This window comes from Gouania willdenowi, chromosome 16 (genome assembly GCF_900634775.1).
Source record: "Gouania willdenowi chromosome 16, fGouWil2.1, whole genome shotgun sequence".
Lineage (NCBI taxonomy): Eukaryota > Metazoa > Chordata > Actinopteri > Blenniiformes > Gobiesocidae > Gouania > Gouania willdenowi.
The window spans coordinates 12,529,900-12,549,883 of NC_041059.1; the positions used below are offsets into that span (position 1 = coordinate 12,529,900).

Below are 19,984 nucleotides of genomic sequence, written 5' to 3' on the forward strand. Positions count from 1 at the left end.
ATCATCTCTAAATGTTGCCAAAAGCAGCGATACCTGCAGCAAACTGAAGTACCGCAAATTTCAGTGGTCATTTCAGTCTTCATACATCACGTGTTTCATGATGCACGCTGCGATTTTGTGGATTTGTGTGGTTTGTACATGAGGCCGCTGATCTAGGTTGTAAACATGACAGTGAAGGTAGGTAGGTCACATGGGTTCTCATTAATGCAACGTTTACCTTGGCTGTCAGTGCCTAAGGCACAAAAGAAAACTGACTGCTGACCATTTCACCTCGCTTCTTTTGGTAGCCTTTGTACCTTGTGTGCCAGTTGAAATGCTGCTTTTTTGTGCATTTTGTATTTCAAAGACAAAAATATTTCCTTAGCATGTAAGGGTGCTAAATCAAAGCTTTAATTTCATCAATTTTAGGTTAACTGTTGCATGGACCCTTTTTTATTGTCAGTTAGATTGAAGTGTTTTATATAAAAAGGATATAGGATTGTTTTGACTCTATGAATCTTAAAGTCCATGTTAAGCAAAATTAGCCATTTTCTACTAAACACATTGAATAGGTCATAAATGTATTCCTTAAAACATGTCATTCAACCATTTAAAATGCCATTGTGGAGCTAGGCTTCACAATCTGTGTTTCAAATTTCTGTGTTCAGGATTTATAGGCGGGTCAGAAATCATAGCCGCGTTACGTAGTGGAGCCATCATTAGCATAAACCCGACCCTGCTGCTGAAGCACACCACGGCAAAAACAAACCACATATACGGACTAATGGGAATAAAACGTGTCCGCCTCTATCGGGCGCAGTTTAACTCTGCCCGGGAGGAATGCACATATTCGGACTTGGGCGGAGCAGACCTTTCTGCTGGCACCCTGTCTGGCCCGAGCACTTTTGGAAAACCAATGGGAGATGCAGTATCGACGCTGGAGTCACTTTCACACTGCTCTCTCCCATTGACACAGTACACGAAGGAGGTGGCGCCCTTCCCGCGCGTGGGCGTGGTTCCAGCACCTCTAACTGACACGCCCCCATCGTTTAAGAGCTTAATTTTCCATGATTTTGAGACCTAATTTTATATACTGAGAAATTTTTTTCATCTTTCAAATTTGGCTCAGTGTTCAATGACGCATGTGTGACAAACTCGTAACGCAAATTTATTTCTGCTTTACACAGACTTTAAGCTAAAGGACGACCACTCAGAGCATCTAAACTGGTCACAGAATGATTTTGCAAAGGAAAAATAAAACGCGATAATAATAAGTTCTTGATGAAAAAATTGTTTTGTGAATTATCTGCTTCTTTTAGAATTAGAATTAGAAAAAAGATTTTTAAATATTAGTTTATTTACCTCTAAATAGTAAATTGCAAAAATTATTGATAGGATATTTCTGATTTGACCCGCTAGAGATTAAATACAGCCATATGTGGCTCCTGTACTGAAAAAAGTGATGCCTGTTGATTAAATGATTTATATCCATGAAGAATCAATCACGTTTGTTTGTTTTGTTTTTTAGACTTTCAATACATTCCTTATTACTATTGATTGCTTGGCTGATTGAGGTGATTGCTTGCTGATTCATTGGATTTAAGCACTGCTTTCAATGCTATGAATAATTCCATTCTCATGCATTGTTTGGAGACCTTGGTTGACTTAATATGTACGACTCTTGCTTTGTTGCTCTGTGTAATGTAGCCTTTGTTACCGGCTGCTGCCTAGCTCACTTTACTAACGGTGAGCACAGGGTTCTGTTTTGGGCCCCTATTTATTCTAAGTCCATATCACTTCATAATACATGCACATGAAATCTTAGAAGACCCGTAATGATACATTTTTATAAGTTTTTTTGTTTTTTTTCAAATGGAAAATCTTTCTGATCTTTTTTATTACCACCTATACCGTTAATTAGACTGTAAACCCAAAGAGGACAGGGATGAAAAAAACATTTTAAATTAAATGAAGGGCAAATCATTTTTAATGACCAATAAAGAAGTGATTGGAAACAATCGTGATCAGCCAATGTTTGTAAAAACAGATTTTAATGGAAGCTGATCACATCTGGACTGATCGGATGACTCAGCAAACGTAACAGGAATATTTTATCCACACAGTTAAAATAGCTTTAGCAGTCAGGCATTGTTGTACTGTGTCTGTAAAATACATGAAATCTGCATTTTGCCCAGTGTCACGTCATGCTCACGCACTCTACACCTGGTGCAGCGCAGCCTCGCTGACGTTAGAGTGTCTGGAAGACACATCGGTTCAATAAATTACAGAAACATGAATCCTAACGTCTGTTCAAAGGGAGATATGGATTTGGAGGAAAAAATTGTCACTTTATCGCTTGTGTTTTTTGTTAAATGCAGAAAAATGTAAGGGCTGACTGATTTCAAACATTATTTTTGCTTTTAGCCATTCTGTTGCCTTTGATATCATCTTCGAGGTTAAACGGAATTTAACTTGCATTTTCTTTCAATTTGTTTTGTATATTTAATCTGATCTGCTTATTTGGTGGATATCATTTCTTGTAGTGTGGTGTGTTGTCCTTTTTAATCATTTAAAATTCAAATGAAGTTAAAAACAAATTTGTTTAGTGAGCAGCTATGGCGGAGACAAAGCGCAGGTTGTTTGAGGGAGGATACGTTACATGACAATAAAGAACATTTGGTACTTTCCATCAGTTCATGTTTAAAGTTTGTATGCCAGTTATCTTGAGTAGTCCAATGAAAAATTGTATTCCATGACCATTTTGTAATTTATCTCTTCATCAGTTATTGGGGCATCCTCATTTTTGACCAATGACAGAGTCCCATTTCCACCTTTGCATTTTACGGTTATGATACATATTTAACACTAAAAAATGGCACTGGAAACAGCAAAAATCTATACTAAAACTGGGCACCATCCAGCATTTCATTCATCATCTTTTTTGTTAGTTTGACTGACTTCGTCAATGCTTTGTTAGCTTGGCTTGTAGCCTGAGCTTGTCATGCATAAATCTGAGGTTTATTGTGAAATCTTTAAACCGAAAGCTTTATCACCTTTAACACATTGGGATTTGACTTGAAAAGTGATGCTTATTTTCTCAACTATGCTGCACAACACATGCAGTGAGACATTTGGTGTTCTTTGAACATACATACACAATCACAAACACAGCAAACATTAAAATAGTGTTGCACACACAAGCTTACAGTCTCACACAAGCAACCTACACACACACACGCACACAATCGTGGTTCTCAGCCTCCTGCTGGTTTTAACAGCCCACCAGAGTCCAGTCTCAGTGTGTCGTGAAATGCTGACTCCTGCCTTATCCCTCAAATCCCTTTCAATTAGAGGCTCCTGCGCTGGTCCTCTGACTCGGTACAAACCTATGGTACCAAACCGCCCACGTGCACATACACACTTAAAACACTTGCACTCAGATGGACATGTGTGCACACAAATGAGGATACACACTGTACATATGCTTACAACCTTCCTGCATAAACCTTTTGGTTACAACCACCCACCCACAGAAAGACCCAGTAAGAATAAGATGCCTATCTGCCTATTATGCACATGCACACTGTTGGCCCTCCCTGAATATTTAATGTTTTTGTTACACTGATTGCACCCTCACCAGGGAGCGCCTGGGAGCACCCAGCTTGGCTTGCTGAAGCACTGCAGACAACTTGCTGCAGTCGTGAAACGGCCACCTTTATCCTTACAATGTTCCAGAAGGTTGGGTAAAGGATATAAGCACGATGATTAATGCACATTTATTAACGTTACTAGCAGTAGCTAAACTTTTATGTTTTAAAACTAAATGGCTCAAGGGCTTTAAACTTTTGATCCACAGTTTTGAGTAGTACATTTTATTTTTGTCATTTTTTTTTAAATTGTAAAAAAGTGTATTTCTTTTTGTGTTTGTTTCTTGTGTTGCTGCCTGTGTGTGGGTAACAACCGCAAGTGTGTGTTGTTCTGTAAGCAAAGCTGTCTCCTTTTTGTGCTTTGATTGAACTTTCTTTGTGAGGCAGCGGTCGAAGCGCAGTCGAAATGCTGTCATTGTTTTCACCCTCCCTCCACTTCGCTGCCAGCACTTGCATTGCATTGACAGGCAGGCTGCACAAGGCTGACAAACTCCTCTTTACTCTACTGCCCTGTCTTAATGCTTGTGTTTCTGCTCAGTTTTACATGTGCGTAGGCGCATGTGCCCTGTTTTATGTTACTGTTGTTTAGTCATGAGTTTAATGCTAAGAAGTATCATCTGCTGCTGGAGGAGTAATAATTACGAATAGCTCGTAAAGTACCCTCGTCCTGCTTCTTCTGCATATAGGCAAGCTTTCCACACATTTAGACAAACAAGAATACAGCTAAACAGAGTCATTTCTAGTTTTTTAAAAAAATTTTCTTATCTGAAATAACATCTTAAGACCAAATGGAAATGATGCTCTAACCCAGACATGGGAAACTGGTGGCCCGGGGGCTATGTTTTTGGCAGCCCACAAAGAAAATCCCCAAAAAATTTAATTCAAGAAGTTTGAAGGAATATGAAGCCCAAACTAATACACAAAGTACACAAATGCACAAAGTACACAAAAAAATAAAAAACAACTACACAAAATGACAACAAAGACAGACACAGCAACCACTTAAACAAACAAAATCAATACAAAAACACACAAAACAACAAATTACAGAATAGCTCCAAAGACACACAAACTATTAATAAAATGACAGGAAAATAAAGAAAACAACACAAATAAAGAAAATTATGCCAAAAATGCTCAAATTGACAACAAAAATGCAGAAAATGACAGAAAAATACACAAAATTACACAATACACAGAAAATAACAAAAACACACATACTGACCAAGTCAAAAGAAAAAAAACGAAACCCTTCCCCATGTATTAAAGCTCTGATTGGTCATTATTCTAAATGCTGACATGACTATTGATAATGTGGCCCTCGGATCAGATACAATCACATGTTTGTGGCCCCCGTTGTGATAGAGTTGCCCATCCTTGCTCTAACCAGTGCACATGGGTTTTGGTGCAGTATAAACACTTCTCAAAGTGGATTTGCTCAGCAGTCTGACACATATTTATTCTAACCCTATGAAATTAAACCATAGCCTACACTGCAGACATTGGGCCTAAATCTGAGGATTTCTGCCTGTCACCAACCACAGTAACTCTATCCCCCCCATCTTATATACTGTATTTGCAAACTCTGCAGGTTCTGGAGTCTTTCTCAGCTGCACGGACAATGGCAAATACTCTGACCCTCTGCAACGTTTTAGTAACACTTTAGCAACACCTCTATAGCGTTCACTTTTTTTTTCTTCTCTCAGTCAAACGTCCTCATCCCAGTTCTCTTCGTCACTATTTTGTGTTCATAGTTTTGTTGTTGCCGCATTTGATTCTTTCATCTTCTAGAATTTATTTTTCTCCATTCGTCGGCAAAATGATGCAAGCCCATACAAACAGTAGAGACGTTAGAGTAGTTAACAACGCCCTGAAGTTGTTGCAATGAATATTATGTAGGTTAACCGCCAAAAGGATGATCTGGATGGTTTTTTTAGTTGTTGTTTTTGTAGGAGTACATATCGTAGTAGTTTTTAATGAGAAATAGAGTGATTCCCACCTAAAGGATAAATAATATATTTTGTATTAATCTTGTCTAAGTTAACAGCAAAAAAATGCTCATCTTTGATACTATTAAACAGTCAAACATTTATGCACACGCTAAAGACAAATTCAGTGCCTAATATTTGAAAATGTAAACAAATATATGCAGAGCTTTCTACATGTCTTTTTAAAGTGAATAAATAAACCTTTGATGAGAGTTATTATAATATTATACACTGTAAAGATGAAAACGTAATGAAAAGGACATTCTGAAAGAAAGAAAACATCAGTTGGGAGGGGCTTAAACATTTACAACTGCCTTTATCCTTATTTTGTTGTTTCTGTAGTGGCAACATCATCAAATTTGTATCAACAAAAAAGAGCTATAAATAACAAACAAAGAATTAATAAATCTCATTGTAACTTTGATGCCAGGCACCAAAATAAATCACAATGAGATGCTTAGATTAGTGATTTGTGGAAACACGTGTGATTGAATCTAAAACTAGTGAAATTAACTTGCAAGCATTGTTCTTTCTGCTATTTTTAGAAGGTTCTGGAGGCGACTTTTCATGTGAAGGTCTTGATAATGAGAATGATAAAAACAAAGTCTTAAAAACATGTTGTTTCTTAAGATGGTTAGATGAACTGATTCTGTCATACATTTGAAAACCTTTGTTGTAATAACTTAAAATGTTAGCGCAAGTAAGAAGAGTGAGCTGTTTTTATAATAAAGTGAACATGATTGATGCTTTGTGTTAAGTATAGTAAAGATTATGAACTTTCAATCAAATGGAGAACAACGACTTGTGTGTAAAACCTTTTATTAATGTGTCCCTTGTCTGTTCCCTCAGGTAGGCTGGTGGGAGAATGGCGTACTGAGGCTGCGGTACCCAGCGTGGTCTCGCTATGGGCCATTCCTTAAACCACCTGATGACGCCCAACACCTGCGAGTTGTCACACTGGAAGAAAGGCCATTTGTCATCGTGGAGCTCGCGGACGCAGCATCTGGAACGTGCATCCGTGACTCGGTTCCCTGCAGACGACCTCTTAACGCCAGGTTTGAAGGCTTTGGGTAGAAAAACCATCCCCAAGCATGGTTTAGACAACTTTTGGGCACAAGAAATTTAATACAAGTGTTATTATTAAAATCTGCTATTTTTAGAATGCAAATTTAACATCCATATTTGATTCATAAGATAATGTAAAACTTTCACGGCAAAAACTAAAGTAATCCTTGCCTATTTATTAATGATTGTTTTACGCATTCATGATGCTGCCCGATTGAGGTGACTTAAGTCACCTATCAGAATTGTGATGTCCTTGCTCTTCAGCCATAATCAATAACAGACTGCTCTCCAGAGGATCAGTGGAATGACTCAGAGTTCTGGAATCAGATATGACCACTGAAGAGCTTTATGGTTCAGCAGCCTGTGGATGACAGCACCCATCCTAAACTGGTCGATCACACCTGTCAGCAAGGCCTGGTCACACTTTCCCCTGTCTTTGACCATGTGCCATTCCTTTCCATACCTTACCTTTCTTTCCTTTCAGGGTTTCAATTTGTCGATCACTGTTGTTGATTTCAAATAACTTTTTCACAGTGCCACCCATGAAGGAGTGGTTCCCATGAAGCAGTGCTGCAAAGGATTCTGCATCGACATCCTCAAAAGATTGGCCAAGATAGTTGGTTTCACCTACGACCTGTACTTAGTGACCAACGGGAAACATGGGAAGAAAATTGATGGGGTTTGGAACGGCATGATTGGAGAGGCAAGTCTTTGTTTACTTGTGTGCAGGGAAGCCTGTGGTTCTGCCTGTCTGCCTTTGTGAGGAATGTGTTTTCGGTTTTTGGTCCTGTGTCACTTGTGTATGTGTGAAGACAGTGTGTGACAGTGTGCTGTTGCATATATTAGTAGGCAGGCTGGATCGTATCCATCCTCAGCATTTGGCCATGTGTCCGAGATGACCAGTGAAACACTGTGTCACATCAATGGCTGAGAGAGTTATGGCCACTTAACCACTTCTAGAGATCAGACAGCTGTTATTTATCACATGCATGCACACACAAACACAAGCAAGATGGACAAGTAGGATGTCAGAACATACAACGTACTCAGATCCTCTACAAACATATTATCCTGATTATCAGAAAAATTAGTACATAGACCTGAATACGTACCGGAGGATAAATCAAAAAGGAAAACTGGCACAGACGAGCAGGCCTACACACATACCCACACACATATTGAGATTGACTGCTGTTTCATTGAAGCTCCCTGTCGTTTTGGTCTTTGTCCCAGAGGAAACTTGCCAAAGGCTTCAGTTGCCAAGGGCCTCAAAACAGTCCCACCGTGTTCTCCTGCTGCATCATTTATAGCTTGAGCCCTGGCCTGAGCTGTTTGACGGCAATATATTCACGTGCAAAAGGCCATGGGGATTTTTGTTTTCGCAAACTCGTGTGTGTCTTTTGATCAGATGCTCTAAAGCCTGCTTTTCTTTGATCAGTTAATGCAGAGATTTGGCTAAGTTGAGAAAAAGGTGCTCTACCTTTGGTTTGCCTCATTTTTCTGCTGATATGCTCTGAAGAGCAGAGGTGCCATGTCTGATTTGGATTAACATTTCACTTGTACAATCAGCAGGCACAGCAGTTTTCAGTTTTTGCTAGATGGTGGTAGGATGAAGATTAGCCAGGCTCATATGGTATGCTAAAGAGATGCGCAAGAGCGTCTTCCATATTCCTACAGGCCGAAATCCTTGACACAGGCACCTTCAAGGAAGTAGTGTCAAGGTTAAGAGGAGATACTTGACTCACAAACATACTAGCCTTTGTAGACAATAATCTAAAACTCTTACAATCTTTGACTTTGTAATCATTTTCCATTTAGGTGGTGTACAAGCGAGCAGACATGGCCATCGGTTCGCTTACTATAAATGAGGAGAGGTCTGAGGTCGTGGATTTCTCTGTGCCATTTGTGGAGACTGGCATCAGTGTCATGGTCTCCCGTAGCAACGGCACTGTATCACCATCCGCTTTCTTAGGTATGAAACCATGTTAATGGAAAAAAAAAGAATTTATTCTATAGAAATGGTAAAGTGTTGAGTTTGCATAAATTCTTCATTCTTTGGTTGCGTGTCTTTACATCGAGATTAGCTTGGTTTTTTTTTTTATGGAGCGGCTTTTGTCTTTTCAACTTTTACTTTCCCTTTGTCAGCAGACTCAAGTCTCCAGTGGGAGAACAGTATAAAGGTTCTATAGACTGAGATTAAAAAAAGAATAAGAAACAGTTTATGGTCTGCAGGACAAAATGCTCAATGACTTCTGTTTTTACTGGAGCCATCTCTCCTCAAAACATGATAGCCTTTTTTTTTTTTTTTTTTTTTTTACTATTTATTATTAAGCATGGGGTTTCAGTTTTGTATCTGCTTTCCTGATCAATCTTTTGATGTTTTTCACAGAGCCCTACAGCCCAGCAGTGTGGGTGATGATGTTTGTCATGTGCCTGACCGTCGTGGCTGTGACTGTCTTTATATTTGAGTTCTTCAGCCCTGTGGGCTACAACCGCAGTCTTCAAAACAGCAAGAGTGAGTGATGAGCAGAAGATTTCCACACTTAGTTGTGTGGAGAATTTGTGTGACTGATCAAACATAAGGTAGCAGCTGGAATAAGCTGACATCTTTGAAATTTATGATCAGCCCCTTTTAGATTTAGGGGCGAATTCACTAAAGGCTTAGGGGTATTAAAAGATGTGCAAACGTCACTCCATGCACTAATATGCCGTACAAACCCCAGGGAACCAGGAGTCAAAATGCGCCCTCAATCCATTTAGCGCATTTCCCTCTGATGAATATGTATAGTAGGCGGAGCTCACAAGGCAAGCAAAAAAATGGGAGGAGGACATGCAAATAAATGAATGCAGTGGAACTGTTTGCGGTGTTTGCACAGGAAAATAGTACGACTGACAAGCAGGTGCAAACACACACACAGAGATCCGCTGCAGTAAATGTTTACACAGCGGAGATGGAGTAAACAGGCTCCAGTTAACCTTTCTAGTATAAGAAAAAAAATCAAATAAAACAATAGTCAATATTAACATCCACTGAATGAGAAAATTAAGTGTGAGTAAAGTGTGTGTGAAGGAGTAGAAAAAGCTGGATGCCTGAAGCCTCTGTGGAGTCCGGTACGTGGGTGTCCGCTGCGGTGCAGAGCCAGAGGGTCACTGTGCACAGACCTACTGTATATGGATGTCGCTTCGGACGCACAGCTCCAGTGAGCTTCTGTGTCTTTCTCTCCATGTTTTGACTGTCTATAAACTCTTGTGTCGCATTAATGTCATGCCAGAATCAGCTGATCAGATAAGTAACTTACGCACTGATGGACCAATGTTCACATACTGTATGAAAGTATGCGTCACACAGCGCTGCTCAGACCTGCTGGATGATGGTCAGTAGATCATCTTCAAATGGTGCAGACTGGTTGACAGACTGTGTTGCTGCATTAACTCAGATCAATGGCAGATCAATAGGATGGTTGTTTATTTAGTTTGCTACATTATTAAATGTTTGTGCAGCAGACAGAGAAGTCCATCTGCCTCTGCCTTAACTTCCTCAAATGTCATTGTGTGCCTCTGTGCGCCTGACCTCACCACATTGAATGAGAAAAACACTCATTTAAATAGGGCGGTCTCCACCACTTGTGCACGCGTGCTAATTAGGGATGTAACGATTCACTCAACTCCCGATACAATTCGATTCACGATACTGGGTTCACGATACAATTCTCTCACGATTTATTTTACACAATGGGACTGTAGACAAATGATGACTGAAAAATATTCCTTTATTTTTTTGGGGGAAAAAAATAGAAAATACTGTACTATTTTGTTTTTATTTTTCATTGTCAAAAGAATCCCTTGATTAACTATTCAAAACAATGCAATTTAACTAAAAATAAATCTTGAATGAAATAAATAAAGGAATAATACAAATGAAGAAGAAGCCTCTTAATTTAAATTCTGGTTCTATAGTAAACAATGCAAAACTACATAATAGTTACTGTGATTACATTTTCAGAGCATCGATTTGAACCGTGATACCTACGAATCAATTTTTAACTACCTTACGATTAATCGTTACATCGCTAGTGCTAATCATTGCTGCAATCTTAGTGAATTCCTCGCAGCAGGTGAGGAAACTACGTCACCAAAAGATTTAGACACACACCTGGTTTACCACCCTTTATTTCAGATCTTAGTGAATCCGCCCTCTAGTTTTGAAAGCTGTGTTTTTCTGAATCATGAAAAGCCCATTTCACCAAATATATATGAGGGAATTGACGGCTTCACTCACATGCTTAATGTCAAGTTTTATGGAAAGTCACTACTCCTTTTGTATTAATCTCTCGTTTTTGTTATTTCATCACACTTAGAGGCCGGAGGATCTACTTTCACAATCGGGAAATCTGTGTGGCTTTTGTGGGCCATTGTCTTCAACAACTCTGTGCCAGTGGAAAACCCAAGAGGAACCACAAGCAAGATTATGGTTCTGATCTGGGCCTTTTTTGCTGTCATTTTTCTGGCCTCTTACACTGCAAACCTGGCGGCTTTCATGATCCAAGAGGAGTACATCGACACTGTTTCAGGGCTCTCGGACAAGAAGGTACTAGAATACTGATTAAGGGGAAGAAGCAGAGAGGGGATTAGAGTGAGCCAAATCCTCTGCATTTGAATGTTAAATTGATTAAAGCACAGGAATTCTTAAAATGAAAAAAACATTATAATTTAACATGACTCAACAACTACAGTTCTTGAATACCAAAGAGTCCAATCTAAATACTACTTTTTATGCAGGACTGAAAGAGGTCAGACAGACATTGCTTTGTCCAATACCCTGTGTGGCTCCCTTTGCTCTGCTAGTTTCAGCATCCCGAGGAGCAGTACCCACCCCTGAAGTTTGGTACAGTGCCCAACGGGAGCACAGAGAAAAACATCCGCTCCAACTACCCAGACATGCACCAGTACATGGGCAAATACAACCAGAGAGGAGTGGAGGATGCTATACTCAACCTAAAGACTGGGTATGTCTTAAAGATTAGCTTGGCTTTTGCTAATTTAATCCAGTTTGTTTTTTAGTGCTTAAAGGTGCAGTTCGCAATTTTGGAAAGCTAGCAAGATGTCCTCTAAGCTCCCCCCCCCTACCCCAGTGCTGCATCCAAAACCATGCCCCTACAAGCTTGAACGCACATCAGAGATTAAATTAAAAAATCCAACTGGAAGACGACAACCTCTCAATAACTTTTCAAGCCCCTGAGGTTTTTTTAAACTAGGGACATGAAGGCATCTGATTGGTTCCTTCCATTCGGACCAAATGGCAGAGATTTGGCAGTTTTTACAGAATTGCTACAGAGGTCTGATTCTTTTCAGTCACATTTTGCTGATTATATAACATTTTGACTACTCTCAGGATGGAGTGATCATTTCACCCAAAATAAGTAAAAGTTGTCCGAACAGGATTGTAGACTCCACCTTTATGTTGCTGATTTACCATTTAAGAATTGTTTTATGAAGTATTATTCAACAGTTACAGTTTCAGTTTTTGTTTAGTTTCTTTCTTTCTGATCCCTGTTCCAGCATTAGCTATACACTGTGCAATTCATTTTTCCACAATGAATAGCCAGAATTAAAGCAAACAACATAAAAGGAGAAGAAGATATGGAAATATTTCAAAAATAACTTTTGCATACGATATCCAATTTTTTTAATGTTATATTAACTTCTTTTTTTTGTCAAAAATTTCATGAAGATCACATGAAAAAAGTTGGGGTTTGAGACGAATAAGTAATAACTACTACGTCTTGTATTATTACAAATAAACAAGTTGCCTAAGCCTCTGTTTAAAAAATCTCATTCACTTACTAATGTCTTTTTGGTTTAAGTATATTCATTTACAATAAAAAGAAAGTTCTACTTGTCACGAGGTTACACACACAACAGTTTGCCCAGTTGTTCTTAAATTTTGTCATTTTCACTCCTGTTGTGGGGTCTCACTACACCGACGGCATTACCTGTTCGTTTTTCACATTTTCCTTTGTGCAGAAATCTTGCATTTCATCTCTACATAATTTAGATTTCATTTTTGGAAAACCATTTGTCATTTGTAGAATTTATAACATGAATCTCGCCACACTTTTCCTTTAGTGAGACCAATAAATGTACGAGAATAAATCCAAACATTAGACATGCGTCATTACACATTTTATGTGTTTGGTCACTACATAATGCTTCAAATTTGCTCATATAATTACAGTTTCATTTTAGTAGCCGGTTAAGTATTTAAAAAAAAAAAACTTAAATATTCTAAGGAGTTGTTGTGTTTGAAAAAAAGGGAAAAACATTCCTGCAGAATGTGGGGCAGTCAGAAAAAGCCTGATGGCTTTGTTTGTTTTGATTACATTTAAAATCTCCCTCTCAACCTTGTGGGTTGTTGCACAGATTGTCATTCTTTACAATTCCATCAAACATTTCACATATTCTCCTGCTTTCATGCTCGCACTGTATGAATGTTATTTCATTCTAAAACTGTCATATATGTTTATACACCTTATTTGTTTGTATATCCTTGTTATGTAATTAACCCTTTTGATAAAAAGATATCTACACAATATAAATTGTAATATCAATTGATATCTATTGTAAGGGACTAGTCCTTTATGGTCCATTTCTTCTTAGTGTACTTTTTTTTCATGTATCAGTATTTAAACTTTATAATCCTCATCACTCTCTGGTTTTACCATATGCTTTCCCCTAAAGTGTGAAAATCCCCCGGCCCTTTACCCTGCTACTCTTTCTGCCTTCTTGTCACTGTGCAATATAAATCTCATGACTGTCATCCCCTCCGCCCCCTTTTTCACTTATCTGCCTTAAATTACTCATCTGTTTTTACTGATTCCATCAAAATCTCTCTCATTAATGCAGTCATCCCTCTTTTTTCCACCTCTTATGATTAAGCATTTAAATGCTCTAGCCCAGGGGTTTGCAACCTTTACTCTACAAGGAGCCATTTTGCCTCATCTCACCTAGATTAAAGTCCTCCTGGAGACGGAAAAAAATACCTTCTCAATGAAGGCAATACAGTGTATTAAATTCTATACAGTTAAAATTATATAGAAAAATGTTTGATTTAATTTGACTTGATTTTTAGTGGTCATGTAAATGGCAACTTAAAAGCAGTTTAAAATAAAATAAAATAAATTAACATCAATAAATAAAACAGTATCTTGCATCTTCAAATTCTTATGCATATTTAACTAGCACATTGGTGGTTAAATTAATCTGTTCCCACACAATTAAAATCTTTCTTTTCTTCCACAATAGTGTTTTTGTTGGTTTCATTATCTTACCAGAGATTTAAAACTGAAGGTTAGCCACAGGTGCAAGGAAGTTGATGGTCTGTAGATGGTGAAGTAGGAAGGTGCTGAGTCATTGCACAACGTGATTTATTTTAGGTCAACAAATTGTTATATCTTGATTTTATTTGTCATTAATCATTAATAGCCTCTGTAAAAAAAAAGATAGCTCTTTATTTCAATAGTTTTTTTTAAAGCTTTAGGGAGCCATTGTGTAGGAGTCAAAGAGCCACATGAGGCTCCAGAGCCGCAGGTTGTAGAGCCCTGCTCTAGCCTATTATTAATTCGGGGTGGGAACCTCTGGATACCTCACGATACGCGATACAAAGCTCACGATAATGATTATCTCACGGTATGACGATACTGCGATTATCAATATATTGGTCAGAAATCAATCTACGATAATCTATGACATAACAAGAAAAAAAAAGAAAATACAATTTTTATTTTATATCTCTGAAAGACAATAAATTGAAAAAGTGTTCTATGAACAGTGACACTATTTTAGTGCAACATTTCTGTAAATAAGTGTCAACATACCAATGTAAACAAATAAGTATCTCTAATAGTGCTTTCTGTAAACAAAAAATAGGGTCTTTCTTACCAGTGACACCATTATTAGTGCAATATTCCAGTAAACAATTTATTGTTTGCTTCAACAAACAGTGACAAAATATCTGTGAAGACCTACCTGCACATTTTAGTGAAAAAGCAGAAAAGGTTTGAAAAAATAAATAAATATATATATATATGTTTTAAATCGATACTTAGTGTGAGTATATCGATAATCGTTTTTCCAATATCTCTCTTCCCGCCTCAACTTGTCTCCCCATGCTGCTGCTTTCTTCTTTTAAATGATGAATGAATTCTCCTTTGATCTCTTTACAGGAAACTGGATGCTTTTATTTATGATGCTGCAGTACTGAATTATATGGCCAGGAAGGACGAAGGATGTAAGGTGAGGACTAACCCCGTTCTGGCACATTTACTTCTTACACATTGCGGATACATCATGTAAAATTGGGCTTTCCTAATACATGCATGTTCTTCTATTTCCAAGGTGATGACCATAGGCTCGGGGAAGGTATTTGCCACCACAGGCTACGGTATCGCCCTGCACAAAAACTCACGCTGGAAACGTCCTCTTGACCTGGCGCTGCTGCAGCTGGTGGGAGATGGTGAGCTGTAAAAAGGATGGGAGGATACAGCAGAAAATATTTAGGAAAATGAAGAGGCTACGAGAGGTTGTGGATGAAATGATAGGGCTGTGGAGAACGTGTGTGTGTGTGTGGAGGAGTGAAGCATGAAGGGACAGCGGTAGATGGATGAGAGCATGTTGAGTAGCTTATGAGGGGAATTTAAGGTGAGCAGGGAGAGCCACTGCTGAGAGATGTTTTGATTGTAACATAGGGAGTAATGCTTTATAGGAGAGGGCTGATTGTGTTTAGAAAGAGTTCTCTGGGTCTCTTTATTGGCTCAAAGAAAACAGAGATAAGAGAGAGAGGGTGCAAGTGGAATAATAATAGTTTTTCCTAATAGCTAAAATGACTATTCTTTTAGAGAATGAGTACGCTTCCTCTTCAGTATAAACTGATCAGTCTTTCCCCAACTCTCATTTGCTGCTGCTTCAGTTGTTGAAAAAAAAAAACTGATTTACTTGTGCGAGTCAGTCTTGCAAGAGTCTCAACTGGTGCACTGACAGATTTAAACTCATTACAGATTAGCTGAGACTGACGGCGAGTGAGGATGTGTGAAGAAAAGAAGAAAAAAAAAAAAAAACTAACACCAGAAGAAAACTTAAAACACGCAAGGTTAAAAAAAAGGAAAGGCAATAATGATATATTTTACCGCTGTTTGAGTATAGTTTGCGGTTCATTTCATGCTTTTTGCAATACTTGTCAGTCAACCATCTTTATTTCTGCACAATCTGTCATATATTTTATTACATTAAAAGGATGCTGCGTGTTTGTTTTCTTTGTTGTGTTGAGGTGCAGCTTTCTCTTGGCATATATGGCCGGCCAATCGCTTTAGCTATTTCTGGCATTAGGATGCGCTAAGCTGCACTTTTATCACAATTTGGTGCCAAGTCGTCTGGAATTAAATAGTTAGACAAGAATGTAAACAAATGTGTGTCTGATTTTGGTGTTTGGACAGGAAACTCAGATGTTTGTTGTTTTCCTAATCCATTGATCGTTCTATTACAAAGACACTTAACAACTTTAAACATGGTGAATGCTGAACATTGCAAGTTGATAGCATTAACAGAGGGGATCACCCAGGAAGTTAATCATTTTATTTAGATTTGGAGAAAAATGAGAGAGCTTGCACTAGGTTTCTCACCAATCATTCATCAGTTAAGGACCTAGAATTCAGCTGGAAGGTGCGGGCTAATGTTATGTCATCTCTGAGCCAATGCTGTGTTAAGTTCTATCAGTTTAGAATGGCATTGGCTACTTTAAGGTTCATCTTGTTGCTGCATTTTGGGATCCATGCCTCAGCTTTAAAAGTGTTTCCATTGATCTCGTGCATAAATCCTGCAGAACAACAAGTCTTCTTTCCTTGTCATTCTGATTTATTTCATTTCATTTTGCTTAATGTCTATGTTTCTATTTAAAAAATGCGAAATGTTAAAATCTCTTTGTGTTAGGAATATTTTTCCCCCTCCTCTTAAATCTTGCAGTCAGTGCAGAAACGTTGGCCACATTTAAAGTAAAAAACATTGAGCAATGATTTACAAGTCTGCCTATGTTGAGCTCAGCGACTCATTAGACACAGTGGCAGGAGTCCTTTTATTTTTTCTTTTAACCTTTATTTCACTAGGAAGTCCCTTGATATAAATCTCTTTTTCACTGAAGACCATATTCATGTGACATCTCGATAATAAATTACTTTTCATTGGGCTTTTCAGTTTTGCAAAATTGCCTTTTCCCCCTAACCTGTCCTGACAACACCTGCATACGGAGAGTAAGGATTTGACACACTTGTCAGATTAAGCAAGTCTTAGCTGGCAGTGAGTGAGAGGTAGAGACAACTGCCTACTGACTACAAAGGCTTGGGGGGCCGAGGAAACAACTTTTGTGAGAGCTGCGGCATATTTTAAAAAGGAATGCAAACAACAACAGTTGAAGTTTATTCACTTCAGCAAGAGATGAGATATTGTTAGCAAGAGATGAGAGTGTGTCTGCTAGAAAAATACATTCCTGCACTTTTACAATTTCTGATCTTTTCACTTGAAGGTCTTATCATGTTTGGGGGGAGAAAACTGCTTCAATTGTAGGTCAATGACACTCATGAATAATGTTTAGTAAGGGTTTGCACTTCAAATTGAAACAGAAATTTGTGACGAGGTTAAAATAATCAACCTACAGCAAGCTGTTTTCTCTAAGTCTACCAATGGGCACTGTGTCCATCTATTGCAGAAACAGTTAGTGTATGTTGCTAATCTAAGATGTGATTTGCAATATGGCAATCTGAAGACCTAAGCAAATTTGGGTAACATTTCACTTGAAGTTTTATACATACAGTAAAGGCTGACATTACGCTGTCAATATTATGACATGACACCTGTCATTAGCATGAAAAAGGTGTCATGAAGGCTGTCATTAAGTGTTGTTCATTACCCTAACCCTTCATTACTTTAACTCCTAACCCCTTACCCTAACCCCTTACCCTAACCATACCTTACCCTAACCATACCTTACCCTAACCCTTCGTTACCTTATTCCTGAGCCCTAACGTTAACCCTAACCCTACCTAACCCAACTAGATACCTCCACCTAACCCAAAAAATGCCAACATAGCTCCGAAGGTGTCATAATTTAGTGAACGACACTTTATGACAGCCTTCATGACACCTTATTCATACTAATGACAGATAAAGACAGCGTAATGTCAGCCTTATGCATAAAACTTCAAGTAAAGTGTTTTGTTCAGACCACACTAACATTTTCTCGGCTTACTCTTTGAGGGAGGAAGTTAGAATACACCATTGGCCGGTCTCCAGTCAGTCAAAGTACTAACATGAAGAGACTATCACAAGTACGCAAACATACATTTACCTATACAGTCAATTTAAAGACTTCAATGACTCTTACAGTTTTTGGACAGTGGAAGGAAAACAGTATCTCAAGAGGAATATGTACTATCGACTGCATAATGAGACCAAGCCCAGCAGGGCCCTGAGCTCAAGATAACACTGCAAACATCTCTACATTGTGATTCATGTATTCTGTGCTTTGGCTGTCCATCCCTATGGTTACATTAGCAACCTCTGTGGCCAATTTCAGCTTTGAAAAGACAACATACACCAGTCAGAACTGTTGGATCATCACTAAATATGTAAAGCATTGGTTAAGGCAGTCTAGCCTGGTTTCTGGTAGGTTAATAGATGTGAATCTTAAATCCCTGAGAGCTTACCACCTTGATGGAGATTGTGACCATCCCTCGAGCACAATTAAATGATTATGATCTTTTCTCTCTCAACCTGTGTCTGTGTTCTTCCATCTTACTTTTTTTTTTTTGCTTCAAATTTCTTTTCTCATTTTTTGTCCTCTCATGCCGAACTCTTTTACTTTTTTGTCAAAATAACACAATCCCAGCCTCTCATCCTACAATTTTGTTTTCCTTCTTCTTGCAGCCACTCAACACACAGTGTCTCATTTCCTCCTGACACATTCCTGAACACATTCTTTATAATGCCTTCTTCTTAACTCTCTCATTACTTACCTCACGCATCCCTGTGGTTGTTCAGCCTTTCCAAACATCTCACCAAGCCTCCAGGTCTCTCTACTCCTTGCCTATTTGTTTTGGGATACAATGTTGAGATTAGGTTGTCGATGCCATTTTGCCTCTCACCTCAACTTCATTGTTTTTGACCCTCTACCCTAATCTGTCTCAGTCTCCATCCCCTTTGTTAGTTTGGACACAGCGCTTTGTCTTACTGACCTCTGCCTTCGATGAGTAACCTTGAATAATAGCCAGACAAACAAACAGGACTGTGTGCTTTCACATCATTGCTTATTAATCACATTTCTGTCCCTTGTCTATGTCCCTCCTTGTAATCTATTACAGATGTCCATCCATCCACCCATCCATCCATCCATCTATCCATCCATCCATCCATCCATTCATCAATCCATCATCCAACCTTTAAGGGTCTCCCTCTTCTTTGTTTTCACCAAATACAATCTTATTGAGCATATAGCATTTCCTCCATTCTGTGTCTTGTCTTGTTCCCTCACTTTACTTTCACCAGGCAGTTAATTCCGTCTATATTCCTTACTGTATTTTTTTTCCTGTTTTCCTTTCTCAATGCCTTCTCCTACCCCATTTTGACCTCCTCAATTACCCTATTCCCTCTTCCCTTCCTTCATCATCATCTATGTCCCTCCATCCTACCCATTACTATTTCCTGTCCAGATGAAATTGAGATGCTGGAGCGCCTCTGGCTGTCTGGTATCTGCCATAATGACAAGATTGAGGTGATGAGCAGTAAACTGGACATTGACAACATGGCTGGAGTTTTCTACATGCTGCTAGTGGCCATGGGCCTCAGTTTGCTTGTGTTTGCCTGGGAGCACTTAGTATACTGGAAGTTGCGCCACTGCATGGCTACAAGCTCAGGCAAATTGGACTTCCTCTTAGCAATCAGCAGGGTAAGTGACTTTCTTTTCATTGTACTAAATCAATAAGTGCATTAACTGTTGACCTAAAAAGTGGTCGGAAAGCCGTGATGCAACTGGTAGTTTGAAAGAAGTGTACAATGTTTATTTATATCTAATAGTACTGTTGTGTGATGACATCAGCAGAATATGGCGTAAACGTTACAAACTCATTGCAAGGAAATTTCAGATCTTCTTTCAATAAAAAACCTTATTTCGAATTTGTATTTAGACACCAAAAAAATAATCTTCTAATCTCACATGATCATAAACTACTTAAACATAGTTTATTCATTTGATCTAAAGTCAGA

The 19,984-nt window shown here is 38.5% G+C and overlaps 1 protein-coding gene across 5 annotated transcripts in view; it reads left to right on the forward strand.

The window, feature by feature from the left end:
* The window catches only part of grin2db (glutamate receptor, ionotropic, N-methyl D-aspartate 2D, b), a 78,783-nt gene that overhangs the window by 38,232 nt on the left and 20,567 nt on the right, over positions 1–19,984 (forward strand). For 4 of the 5 annotated variants that reach the window (XR_003675807.1, XR_003675805.1, XR_003675806.1 and 1 more), the window contains exons 7-15: positions 6,464–6,669; positions 7,214–7,382; positions 8,498–8,651; positions 9,069–9,194; positions 11,038–11,267; positions 11,525–11,685; positions 14,902–14,971; positions 15,074–15,191; positions 19,432–19,667. Coding sequence is in view for 2 of the 5 variants with exons in the window: in XM_028470767.1 (XP_028326568.1) it covers positions 6,464–6,669; positions 7,214–7,382; positions 8,498–8,651; positions 9,069–9,194; positions 11,038–11,267; positions 11,525–11,685; positions 14,902–14,971; positions 15,074–15,191; positions 19,432–19,667 (1,470 nt within the window). In the remaining 3 variants the exon portion in view is untranslated. Of the gene's footprint in view, positions 1–6,463; positions 6,670–7,213; positions 7,383–8,497; positions 8,652–9,068; positions 9,195–11,037; positions 11,268–11,524; positions 11,686–14,901; positions 14,972–15,073; positions 15,192–15,732; positions 15,804–19,431; positions 19,668–19,984 lie in introns of those variants that run through there. The other variant, XM_028470768.1, reaches the window with a different exon arrangement.